The sequence below is a fragment of the Aphis gossypii genome, chromosome 2 (assembly GCF_020184175.1).
Source record: "Aphis gossypii isolate Hap1 chromosome 2, ASM2018417v2, whole genome shotgun sequence".
Lineage (NCBI taxonomy): Eukaryota > Metazoa > Arthropoda > Insecta > Hemiptera > Aphididae > Aphis > Aphis gossypii.
In genome coordinates this window covers 35,990,013-36,003,820 of record NC_065531.1, presented here as the reverse complement: position 1 = coordinate 36,003,820, position 13,808 = coordinate 35,990,013, and the positions used below count along the sequence as shown (strand labels likewise).

At 29.8% G+C, this 13,808-nt stretch overlaps 2 protein-coding genes across 5 annotated transcripts; both read left to right on the top strand.

The window, feature by feature from the left end:
• Window positions 1–598: 598 nt before the first annotated feature.
• LOC114126756 (heterogeneous nuclear ribonucleoprotein R) lies at window positions 599–8,283 on the top strand. 4 transcript variants are annotated; one of them, XM_050199565.1, is made up of 13 exons: window positions 600–1,325; window positions 1,483–1,630; window positions 2,831–3,063; window positions 3,122–3,226; window positions 3,301–3,477; window positions 3,559–3,694; window positions 3,757–3,962; window positions 4,027–4,176; window positions 5,001–5,149; window positions 5,366–5,460; window positions 6,579–6,742; window positions 7,221–7,434; window positions 7,687–8,283. In XM_050199565.1, exons 2-13 carry the CDS (start codon window positions 1,489–1,491, stop codon window positions 7,827–7,829), a joined length of 1,914 nt encoding a protein of 637 aa, XP_050055522.1. In that variant the 5' UTR covers window positions 600–1,325; window positions 1,483–1,488; the 3' UTR covers window positions 7,830–8,283. The 4 variants fall into 4 exon arrangements, with proteins under 4 accessions (XP_050055523.1, XP_050055524.1, XP_050055522.1 ...); XM_050199566.1 differs by lacking the exons at window positions 6,579–6,742; window positions 7,687–8,283 and adding an exon at window positions 5,561–5,578 and having other exon boundaries at window positions 599–1,325; window positions 7,221–7,370; XM_027990763.2 differs by lacking the exon at window positions 6,579–6,742 and having other exon boundaries at window positions 603–1,325; window positions 7,687–7,836.
• Window positions 8,284–8,977: 694 nt separating this feature from the next.
• LOC114127320 (regucalcin-like) lies at window positions 8,978–12,560 on the top strand. Its single transcript, XM_027991522.2, has 6 exons — window positions 8,978–9,112; window positions 9,730–9,914; window positions 9,999–10,199; window positions 11,399–11,623; window positions 11,719–11,831; window positions 11,938–12,560. The coding sequence occupies exons 1-6, from the start codon at window positions 9,078–9,080 to the stop codon at window positions 12,184–12,186; spliced, it is 1,008 nt and encodes a 335-aa protein (XP_027847323.2). The 5' UTR covers window positions 8,978–9,077; the 3' UTR covers window positions 12,187–12,560.
• Window positions 12,561–13,808: the final 1,248 nt, after the last annotated feature.

Sequence of the window (13,808 nt, the reverse complement as noted above, 5' to 3'; positions counted from 1 at the left end):
AATATATTATATAGGTAGTCTATTGTGTGCAAAGGAAAAAACAGACCGATATAGCGATGAGAATTGAGAGTCCATGTCATCTATATAATATAATATAATATATTATATTGTGTACTGCTTGTTGATCGTTGGGTGGGTGTGCAACAGGAGGGTAAGAATAAAAAAATTCTTCCGCAGTCAACAATCGCGGTTTCAAATTTGCAAGGGGTGACGTAGTATTAGTGTAATGAGGGGGATAGGTGGGAGGGAAATAAAATAATTTCGAAGAAGAGAACGTGATGGCGGTGTATACGGTAGCCGAACGGGTTACTGCCTACTGGTTAGTGACTAGTGTCACAGGAGGCGGTGTATGAATTTTTTTACGATAAAATACGATATTATTGTGTACACGAATGCACAATATTTTAACGTAATGCGTGTTGCAGCTGAATACGTAAGAAAAGCGCGCGGCTGCGACCGGTTTCGGTTGGCACCAGTGCGGTTTGCAAGAGCCGTTACACCCGGTTCGGCCAATGGGGACGCGAGGATTTGCGAAAAACGGTTCCTGGGTCGTTTTTTTTTACCATATATATGTTTTTTTTTTTTATTCCACTTGTTTGTTTTTTTTTCCAACATTTTTATTTCACGTCCCCGTCATCTCACCGCGTATACCTTACCAATACCACATTATACCACGATAGTATACCGCGTACGCCGTTCTCCCGCAGCGGCAGCAACACAGCGTCAGTTTGCCGAATTCGACCAATTCCTAACCCTTTATCGTTCGGCAATCGGTGCGATTTCGCTGCTGCTGCCGCCGTCGCCCCGGGTATACGCGCACGCACCGTCGTCAGCCGCTCGAAATCCGCGCTCGGTCCGTACGACGCGACACAGTTTTAACGACATTTTCCGTACCGCGGTGTCGCCGGCCGCCCCCAGTCACTACACGCCAGCAGCTACAGACCGAGCTCACCCGCTAGACGAATAACAACGCTATATAATATTATTGTGATTCGTAACCGCTCCGGCTCTACACGGACGCACGCACACGCACGCGATTGTGCGCGCCAACACACGCATACCGGCTTATCCGTTGTCGTCTTGTGTCCCGTCTTTTCTTCAGTCTTTTTCTCGTTCTTCGGCGATGCCAAGTGAGTTACACCGTCGACCATCAAATATCCAATAGACAAGTCCGCCGTCGTCGTGTGTGCCAGATGAGACGCGCGTGCTGAAATTCGAGACGTCGCTACAGCCACAGCCACAGCCACCGCCACCGCCGCCACCTCGACGACCACTGCCACGACCGGGATTCACTTTACTTCCGCAGAAGACGTCGATATTATTTCGTGAGTTGGCCCGCACACGCACCACCCGTGCGGCTGACGCTTTTCGGCTACATACCAGCAGTAACCGAATCGGTCGTACCGCCCTGTTTTCCCGTCCCTGTCCGTCCGACGTTTGACCTTTTAGCCCGTCTCACGGTGTGTTTTTGACGTTTTTCAGTCCGGTATGGAAGTTAACAACGCCAGGTTTGACGAAAACGCCGACGAATCCCCTGCTGATGCTCAGAAGTCTGATGACCACAAAAAATTGCTCGAATATGGCATACACGAATCTGTTGCCGATAGGCTAGACGAAATTTATAAAAGCGGTAAGATTGTTAAAATTAAATTTTGAATTTCTGTTGTAATTCTCTAAGTAGTTCCAAAAAAAAAAAAAAATCCAATAATACCTTGGTAAATACATCTTAATACAAAGTAATTAATGTACATAGGTAGGTAGAGACATTGTACTTGTACCATTTGAATTAACTGTGATGGATTAAGTCATGTATTTTAAATCTTATGCTTATAGTTTAGATGTACCTAGCCTTCTCTAACAAAAAATGTAATTAGGCCCCGACTTAGTCTATGTAAAATTGTATTACTTAAAAGTTAGCTCGTACCTAATATCTGTCTTCAGTAATCAATGTCTTGTTGATTTTTTGCATTGTTTAATATTGTTAGTTTTAGTATGTTAAATGTAAATGCTTAAATAATTTAAATACAATTTATCATTTAAGAAATATTTTATAAGTGCATTTTGTTGAGAGGGGGTAATACTTAATTATATGCTAACTCTGTCAACTTATTGATATTATAACATTTTCTTAGGTTATTATCTTAACATAGTCATGTTTGGGATATTTGTTATCTAATTAAATTATAATATCTTACAACATTCCTATGCACTTTAATATGATATATTTAATGTTATATAGGTATAATCTATGTATAATATCTTAAGAAAATTAACCTAATGTTTTAAATTTTTTATTTAGTTATTTTAAAATCATTATAAACTTAATTTGGGTTCTTGGATATAATTTTATCTTTTTTCTTACCATAACCACTGTAGGTATTGATTTACATATTTTGCTAGCAAAATTGAAAATATGCTATGTATTGTTTTACAAAATAATTACAAAACTTTGAATTGAACTATTTAAATATTCAAATATTTTTTAAATTTTATTTAATCTATTTCATAAAATACAATTTATTAAATATCGTAATTGTTTGAGATTAATACCTAGGTAAACAATTTCTAGGGAATAATAATAATAATAATAATTTTTTATATCCAAATGGATATTTATGTTGGTTAATATTACAATTTAATATTTTTCTATATTATACATTTAGTAAATTCTATTTATTATTATTCTTTATTTTTTAGATATAATATTATAATAATATTAGATATCATAATATTAATATATATTTTATTACCTATGTAGTTAATTTATAATCTTAGTATCAGTGATTTTTTAATCTTATCAATGATTATAAAGCTTCAATTATTTTTTTAGGAAAATTAGCGCATTCTGATTTGGATACTAGAGCATTGGATGCATTAAAAGAATTTCCTGTGGATGCAGCTTTGGGAGTTCTTTCTCAATTCCTTGATAGTAATTTATTACATGTATCTAATAAGTCAGCATATTTATGTGGAGTAATGAAAACTTATCGACAAAAAACAAGAATTACACCTCAAGAGCAATTTGTGCAACCACCCAAAGGACCTGAATTTGATAAAGTCAAGGTATATTTTTTTATGATTTGTGTTGTACATATTTTAATTATTTGATTTCTATACTTAGGAAATATTAGCTAGAACTAACTATAAATTTGATGTGACAACTGGGCAACGAAAGTATGGCCCTCCACCCGACTGGACTGATCCTAAGCCAACTGCTGGTTGTGAGGTAAATTAGTATTTAATGCTCTAGGTATAGTATAACACATTTTTTATATTTTTTTTTTTTTTTTACAATTTTAGGTATTTTGTGGAAAATTGCCAAATATTGTGTTTGAAGATGAATTGATTCCATTATTTGAAAAGTGTGGTAAAATCTATGACTTAAGATTGATGATGGACCCATTGTCTGGTACTAATCGTGGATATGCTTTTGTTACTTACACTACTAAAGAAGAAGCTGAAAGAGCTACTGTTGAAGTAAATAAGTTTTTTTTTTTTGTTATGTGGCAGTATTGTTGAAATTTTGTACTTAACATAATATAAAACTTATTATTCCAGCTTGATGGTTATGAAATAAAGCCTGGAAAAAATATTAAAGTGAATATTAGTGTACCTAATCTTCGTCTTTTTATTGGGAACATTCCTAAATCAAAAGGGAAAGAAGATATTATGGAAGAATTTGGCAAAATAACAAGTAATTTATTACAAGTCAATAATTTTTTTTTTTGTTATTCTAAATTATAACATTTATTCTAGGTGGACTCACAGAAGTTATAATCTATAGTTCTCCTGATGATCGTCGAAAGAATCGTGGATTTTGCTTTTTAGAATATGATTCTCATAAAGCTGCTTCTGTAGCAAAAAGACGCTTAAGTGCTCCAAACTACAAAGTATGGGGTTGTGATATAATTGTAGATTGGGCTGATCCCCAAGAAGAGCCTGATGATGAAACTATGTCAAAGGTAAATATTTAAATATTAGTTGAAATTATATATGTTTAGGATTAAATGTAAATTATTCTTTTAGGTTAAAGTGTTATATGTTAGAAATTTAACTCAAGAAGTGACTGAAAACCGCCTTAAAGAAACTTTTGAAGCTCATGGTTCGGTGGAGAGAGTAAAAAAAATAAAAGATTATGCTTTTATTCATTTCAATGATAGAGGTTGTGCTCTTAAGGTAATATTGATTATTGTATTATATTAATAAATTGTTAAAATAAATATTTGAGTTGAAATCACAAAAAGTAATTGTTGGTGGGCATTATGTAATTATTTATCTAAAGTTATATATTTTTGTACAAACCCAAACCATTCCCGTGGTCCTTGTAATTATGATTTATAATTTGTGTTAGTGTGACTAAAATATTTTTTTTTAGGTTCATTAGATGGTAAGTCATATATTTATTTATTTATTTGTGAATATTTCCTTAAATAGGTATCTATTTTTTTACAAAATGTATAATAATAAAATATGTACAGACTATAGATTAATAACGTAAATGATAATCATAGTCTATAAATGAATACAATACAACACAATGAATAATAAAATTGATGTACAACTAATAATAGTTAATAGATTAAACCGCATAAAGAAAAATTAATGAAGTAAACAGAACCTAAAAAATATATGTATATACAAAAAAAAAACATTAATACATTTTGATACTTATTTTATTTGTTAATATTGCCAGTTTTTGATACTAAATAGTTTCTATTAGTTTTTAAATTAGAAATTAATAATAGATTAGATGCCTTTTAATATTGGGTTTAAAAATTAATTTCTATTGGTAAAATTTAGTTTTCTTGATTTAACTTAATAACTGAAATTTAATAATTATTTGGTAATAAATGATTATTTAACCAAGTAGTTAGATTAATTATATTAAAATCAAAAATTATATCCTCACTATTTAGTATATATTAAATTTGTTATTTTGTGTATAATTTGAAAACAACTTAATATTTTATTAAAACATAATTATATAATTTATTTTGTAGGCTTTGGAAGCACTAAATGGGAGCAATCTGGATGGAGCTACTTTGGAAGTATCACTAGCCAAACCTCCATCAGACAAAAAGAAGAAAGAAGAAATTTTAAGAGCTAGAGAACGTCGTATGTTTACTAATATGCAAGGCCGTGCTTTTGGGTAATTACATTATTTATAATAAACAATAATTAATTAAATGTGAAATAAACAATATTTTAAATTTGTTATCATTTATACTAGGTAGTTAATTTAAGATTTTTTCCATACTAAATATTTAGTTATATATTATTTTAAACTGATTTAAATATTCGTATTTATATTTGATGTATAAATTACAATTTTTTCATTTTTATTTATTAATGTAATTCATTTTAGGCTGATGCCACAACCATTATCATTGATGGGGGCTCCGAGACCAGGCTATCGCACTGTTTCAAATAATTTACGTATGGCTGGTCGAGGTGAATTTGGTAAGTGTTTTATTTTTAATTAATATTATAGTGTCTTAATTCAAAGTTATAACCCTACATAATTATCATTTTAAATATTTTATTTGTTTATTGATAACAGTATTGGGATTGGTCTGAGGTAATAACATAATATTATGATGCATGCACATTAATGTTTGCATGTTATAGTTATACTTTTAATAGTTTTAATTTAGAAATATGAATGACCAAATGTTTTGTTCTTTTGTTCTTAAAATTTATCTTATTTAAACTGCAATAGATTTTTTTTTTAATACTTATAATTCAATAAAAATAAAAAGCAATGCTTATACATTTATAAAAGTAAATATTATGAGAGATAACTTAAATTAATGTTCTTTTAAAAATGATTTTGTATTAAAGGTTAGCTTACCTAATGCAACTTAGAATAACATAGAACTATTATAATTTGTTTTTTATTTTTAACTTGAGTTTCAATGTAAATATATTTTATTTATAATAGGTATAACATTTTATATTATTTTTTTTGTGAAGTTATAAAATAATTGGTAGTAAATTATGCAGATTAATATCACTATTTAGTATTTCATCATTATCATACAATTATTTTTCTTAAAAATAATAAGACTAAAAGTTTTTATTTTTAATTTTTTATACTTATAATGCTAAAAATTAGTATTTCCCAAATTGTGACAATGCCAACACTTAAAGGAACAAATAAAATATTCAAATATTTCGTTTATTTTTTTTGTATACATTTTAAATATACTTTTTAATCAAAAAAAAAAAAAAAGGTTTTGTTAATTAGTTAAACTTAAATAATTACCAATTATAAGTTCTATAGGTATTCAAGGTTTTAATTATACAGTTATACTTAATTAGTATACAGTCTTATCATATTATCTTATTGAGCTTCCTAAATATACAACAATCAAAAATATTTAAATAAAAAAAAAAAAAAATTGTTTTTCGTCTCCCTATTTTTATCTTTCAGCTGTATAATATTAATGAAGTCTCATTTGATGGTTTAAACCAACAAGTAGAAGAAAATGAAAAAAAAAAAATCATCCTATATTGTGATCCTTCCTGGTGTATCCATTCATTTCTTTTGCATGTTACTTTCATTCCACGACGTCCAGAGTACAAAATGATTCCGACAGCATTTATTTTTCTTCCAACTATTTTATACGACAACTGTTGTGCTGACTATATTTACTCAAATAACGAAAAGATAATTTTTTCCGTGATGCCTGACAGTATGTGTTTTGTCAGTAAATGTATCAATTCAACAGAAAGGATGATGGTAATTTTATGTAACATATTATGTGAATTGTATAAATTTTGTTTGAGAGGGTGTTTATAAAGTATTATTTATCTAACATTTTTGTGCAATATGATTGTATATTAAAATAAACTAAAAATAAACTATACAGTATTACTTTTTATACTCTGTTAAAATTTCAATAATATCAAATAAAATATAAAACACCCTCTTAAAATGATTGAGTTTGAGATTATATAGTAGATACAATCATTTTGAATGTTAAACTAGATTTTATTGTTTTAAATTTCTAAATTAGCATTTCAAGTAGCTAAAAGTATAAGTTTTAATTTTAACCCTTAATATGTATTATTATATGTTATTGTTTATGTATACAATTATTATATTAAGAATTTTGCTTGCAGATCTGGTTTTAATATTTAAAAATAAAATTATTAACATTTTGAATAATTAATCTAATTTTAGTTTGTTAAGTTGGTTATTTTTCATTTTTTTTTAGATTGGCCATGGGGATTCAATACATGGATGTGGCCCGCAGGCCGTTGGGATGCTGGGGCTGCCGGTCCTTGGGGAACAGCGTCTACTGGAAATAGACAATGGCATGGAGTTGCACCAAACAATCGGTCATGGGGAAATAACGGCGGTGGCCGAGTCGGCGCAACTGGAAATAGTAGCGGCGCTTCAAGCCATGGGAAGTTTACAAGATAAACAAGGCAAGTTTTAAAAAATAAAACTTAATTGCTAATATCTATATCAGAAAGAGGAGTGCTGATAAATGAAGGGAATTTACCAATTAGGTTAATTTGGATAGCTTACATAGTTAAAAGCTTTATATTATTGATACGTTAGAATATATGTGAAGTTGTATATTTCATTTATGTTTTTATTTTTATTTAGTTCTAACTAAGAAATTCATAAATTAGTTCACTTAATAATTTATTTAAGATGTGTTTTTTTTTTTTTAGGCGAAAAGAGGTCTGATAAAAGTCTCCAGAAAGAGGGGGGTCAGCGCAATCGGACCCGCAACAGCTACAGACGTAAGGGCGTCGGCACAAACGACTGGATGGGGCGAGAGCGAAAGCGCTGTACACTTGATGTCAGTGACTGATCGCAAATGGTAGTTCTAAAATATTTTAGTACTTGCCATTAGTATCTCAATTTCTCGCTCATGTTACCTAATTTCATTGTTATTTAGATATATTTTTTTTTATTATTATTACTTCTTTCTTGTCTTTCGATTCATATATCTTTATCAGAAAGCTATAAGAGCTGTGTTAATAAATTGTTTTTTTTTTTTAGTTAAAAGCTTAAAACTATCGACTATTTAAAATTTTTGTTATTTTTTCTTAATTTTTTTATCTTGTTAATTTGACAAAATTTATTTTTTAAAACATTACCAAAATTTCTCCCCCTATTTCTGGAGGCATATTATATTGTTTAGGGGGACTAAAAATTTGAAATATAAGTTTTCACTAAACATTATTTGATTTCTTTTCGTATTCAGTCAAAAACAACTAGACTTGTGTATTATAATTTTTTTTTTTTATATATATATATATATAATTTTTTAAGAGACTATACCTCAATTTTCTTTACTATAATTACTGCCCATATACATAATTTAATTATTATATTTTTTTAAATTACGCTTTGCTTTCAGTTCATACATCAATACAATAGCTTTAAAATAATTGCAACACATTTTACATTATTGACATATTATAGTATTTGACGCTTTATAATTATTATACTCATGTAATTTTTTTTTCTTTTTATTGTGTAAAAACAGATTTGTCTTAAGCAGTTTTGTCCTTAAAAATGTTATTATTATTTTTTATCATTATACTAGTACTCATAAAACAATAAATAGAAAATAATGTTTAAAAAATAAATGAATAATTGTTTTTATTAAGTGAAAATCCTGGAATCCTTCATGGTTCCATAACTGTGTAAATCAATTTATACAATAATTTTATGAGTGAAGGCATTGATTAATAAGTAGGTATACATATTTAATATTTAATCAATGGTTAAGGTATAAACTGTTTTCTTGATTGTCTAAATTAATTTTTACCCTTGCAATTTTAATTAATCCTACATAATTTACAAGGTAAGTGATGGCAAAAATTAATGGACGCATTAAAAGCAATTAAATAACATGACGACACTATTATTATATTGTTATCTGAGTAGCCGTTTGTTGGACATTGTCCCCGGGGAAATGGAAACCTGATTCAACGTTTTGATATGTATATATATTATATTGTTTAACCAACCATAACATTATAAAACCATATATATTGATTTTTTTTTTAATTTCTACATCAGACGCTGACCGGTAAGTATCACGATCGTGATGTCTGTCTTCAGCTGTTACATTGTGTTCCTGAGGTAGGCGAAACATAGTATTATTATTTAACAAGTCAATGGGACGCCATCGCAATACCCGCATTTGTTTTCTCATTTGTATAAGTACATAGGAAGCAAACTTATATTCAGCAGATAGTACAAGTTTAGTTTTGTTAGCTCTAATTAATATTGAAATCTACCTAAGCACAAATTTATAGATACCAACATTATCAGTGTCCTTTTAGTTATAACAACTGTATTAGCATGTTAAATTATTTTTTATATTTATAAAAATGTTCTTAGCTATACATTTAATAATATATCTGAGAATCTTTATCTTATATTTTATTTATAAATCTATAATATAAGAACTATAATAAAACTAAACGTGTACAACACTGCTGAATGTTGATCTCCTTGTTAGTGTTATGTATAGGTATTTACGTACTACTGTAACAGAAATAACAAATTCGAATGAGTTAACTCGTTTATCACCGACTATATTACAAAATTCAAAAATTTAATTTCAATAATTTTTGATAGTTGAACATCTTACATAGATGTTAGTTAAGTGTTAATATAAACACTTATGTATAATTATTGTAATTTACAGTAAGTAGTGTTGTATCTGACAACTATCGACTGTTGGTGTTTTTCAGTTGGGTTGCCTTGAGTTGTGCTGTGAATTACAACGATGCGACCATTAAGGAGGTGGCTGGCGACGTGTTGGAGGTTGGCGAAGGGCCGTTTTGGGATTCTGAGAACAACGTCTTGTATTTCGTTGATATATCTCAACACCGAGTTTACAGATTTTTCCAAACCCGTTTGGAACACATCCAGCTAAGTGAGTAATACCTACACATTGTACTATAATATGAACAATTGTTTCTTCTCCGTTTGGCTAAATCAGTTTTTAATTTTTTTCAAGACGAAGAAGTAAGTTTTGTAATCCCAGTTGCTGGACAACAAGGTTTGTTCGTTATTGGATTAGGCACTACGTTGGCCAGTCTCCGATGGAACCTTCACGAGAATATCTACAAAGTCGTTGAACTGGCTATCGTTGACCACGACAAAGTAGGAAACCGGTGGAATGATGCTAAAGCGGATGTAAATGGTTATCTGTGGGCAGGTAAGTTGTGAGAGTAGGTACATGATAAGATAATGATATCAATTCTCACTTCCTAGCGTTTTAAAGTCCGTCTCAAACGTGTGATCTATACGTATATGCTACTTATATTTGCAACTAATGAAGTAGGAGAACGAGATACAAAATAATACTTCATTTACTTACTTACTATTTATAAGATATTATTTTAGATTTTCTGCGGAACAATGAGTGTACCTAGGTATCGATTTTATAATGATGTGTGTGTTTTTTTCTGTTAGTTATCACCTTTGGAGCTGTAAAATTACTATGATTTTCAATTTTGAGGATGATTTATGGTTGCAAATTGGATTTAGTTGATACTTTGAGAGATCAACAGTAATAAATTCTTAATATGTAAAAATGTAGTTTTCGGAAAAAAATTAATTGCTATATTAGGTAGGTACTATTGGTACTAATTTTCTAGTAAAATAAATTACCTTAATAGCTATATAAATACATAATTAAATATACTGAGTAATTTAAGCTGACAACGGTCATTCCGTTTTTGCTTAGAATTGTATTTTTTTATATGTAATGATCTATTTAATGATTTAGCAGGTAATTGAATTCAAATTTAATACATATATTGAAGTGAATTATTCAATGACGAAGTATACTTGACACTTACTTTTCACTAGGGTGGTTAATCTAATTTCCCCTTCTTTTTTGTTACGTTTGTTTGGTTTTAAATACCTACGATATAGAAGACATTTCGATGGGAAGTGAACTATATGAGCTCAAGACTGAAATTCCCACACAAGCCTTGTATACTATTTTTTCTTTCATGTCTCTATTGATATTATGGTAATATATAATGTATAGTATGTCTAGCCATATAATAGATATTTTCCAGAAGTATAGATTTAAATCTCAGACATTTTAAAATTTTTAAATATGTATAAGTACCTACCTACACGAAATTACGAAATCGGTCCAGGCATTGTTGAGTTATGCGCGTACATACAAAAAAGGGGGTTCTATTTTATATAGTAGTATAGATAGTCAATTATATAATATCTATAGGTAGTAAATAAGTGAACAATTTTTAGTCAATAATTCACAAACTGCTGATTTTTGTTGGGTGGTAATGTGGTGAGAGGAAGCTACGACACCTACCACCATAATTTTCACTCGGCCATTTAGTAATACGTAATCTGTGTTTTATGTTGAATGCGTAACAGGTACGATGGGATTTGAGGACGCCGCTGGGAATATACCACCGGGTCGCGGGACTTTGTACAAGCTGAACGACACCGGATGTTTCCAAAATCTTGATCCCGTTCTGCCAGACGTTTCCGTTTCCAACGGGTTAGCGTGGAACGATGATGGCACCCGGATGTACTATATTGATTCTCCGACCAGGCAAATAGCACTTTTTGACTACGATCCTGCTACGGCGACTATTTGTAACTATTAAAATTTAGTTTATATATTGATTATATTATTTTTACTTTTTCTTACAAAATTTATTAATGTCTGACAAACTCTGTTAATTCGATAGCGAACCGCAGAACGTTTTACGATTTCAAAACGGATAATATACCTGGCGTTCCTGATGGAATGACGATCGATGCCTACGGCAATCTTTGGATTGCCAATTACAACGGTGCTCAGGTATAATGTATCACTGATCTTACATATTATACTAGTTACAATATCTATTTGACGCTGAATTATGTTTGAAACGTTGTTTTTACAAATCGTTTTAATCAATTGGCAGGTATTGCACGTGAGTGGTACCAGTGCAAAGTTACTGGGCAAGTTGAAAATACCCGCGGAAAAAGTTTCGTCGGTCACGTTCGGTGATCCTCAGTTGGACAAGCTGTACGTGACGACAATTAGTCGTGGTGTAACTCCAGAAAAATTCAACGAATATCCGATGACGGGAAAGGTGTTAGAAGTGTCCGGTCTCGGTGTTCGCGGTACACCAAATCGTCGAATTCGTGAAAAATGTTTTCGACTTTTGTAAAAGCTTGACGGTGGTTTGAGCGAAATAATTAATAATAATATACGGTAAATGAACGGCGATGTACAAGTTATAAGTAACTATAAGTAACTACTGTAATATATACATAATATATACTAAAAACAAAAAAAAATAAATAAATAATCGTATTCATAATGTTAAACCGATATTTCGAATTTTAATTATAATTCTGTTTAATTCATAATACATTGATGACCATCATAGTATTTTGTTATATTATAATGTTATAATTTTATGTTAACGTCATTTAAATTATTATCGTTGTGATAAATTATAGTATACTTCTAATACTTTGTTTATCACCATAAATCATAATATATAAACAATAAACACTTAATGTTTATATTTTTTATTTACATTTTGATTATTATTTTTGTCGAACTCCCGATAAAATGTATAAGGTTCAGCAAAGTCAGCATCGTTTGAAATCATTACCGAAACACGTTTTCTACGCCGTCCTTCATCTTTCGCATTTTTCGTTCACGGCAACATCGATATATTATTTATTTTTGTTTGACATCTGAGGAACTAGTTGCTACGTGAGTCACACAACCTTGCAGGTGGCTACAACACTAATTCGTTCGTTAAGCACGCTCTCCGAGTTAAGTATTTTATGCCGTTCTTATATTTTTAGTGTTCAGTTTTCAGTTAAAAAGAAGATTCAATTATTGTATTTATTTTTTGAGAACCACAAAAATCGCTTGAATATGAACAATTTGTATTCCATACTAAAATCAGTAAAATCTAAAAATATTTTTATAATACTGCCTCGACACAGAATACCTACTTGACAATAACATAGTTATGTTACTGGATTAGGTTTTGTGATAGTTAAACATTTTTTTACCTAACTTTTACCAAAAAGTATAGTTATATTGCTGCTTGTAATTTAATGATACAAAAAAAAAAAAAATATTCTATTTACATTTTAATCAACTAACTACTTTTTAACTGAGCTTAATTGCATATGATTAAATAAAAAATAAAAGGTGGTTAAATGGGTAACGCTCTGATGTACATACGTACAGTAGGTATAAATTGGACCTAGGATTTTAGATTAGGTGACTATAATGGATATTATGTTAAATTTGAATACACTGATACCTATATCATTATATACGAAAAACGATTTTGAACAAAGATGATTTGTTAGCTTATTAAGATGTATATTTGTCAATGGGTGGTGAAGAAGTTGGTTAATGTTTTAATGACCTGAATACCCCAAAATTTAATTATGTACAGAAAATGGCAATTTAAACAACTATAGTGTATGTTTCAAGTTTCTACGACTAGTAATTTTTAACTATAACAAAAATCTAAAATTATTTGATAGTAAATCGTTATTTCACGCTTAAAAGAGTTGAGAAATTTTTTTTTTAATTGGCCAACTCTCAACTTCTTTTATAATTGTTGTAAGCTAAACTTATCGAAAACCTTGTACTACATTTTCAATTCTTAGCTACTTACACAAAATTGCTTACATAATACACATTTTTAATATAAAATAACTTGCAAGTATTCATGATTTTGAAAAATTTTTGTCAATGTTTGAACTCCAAACGCTAATAAAAAAAAAAATTGTAACTTACTTAATTTTTTTTTAA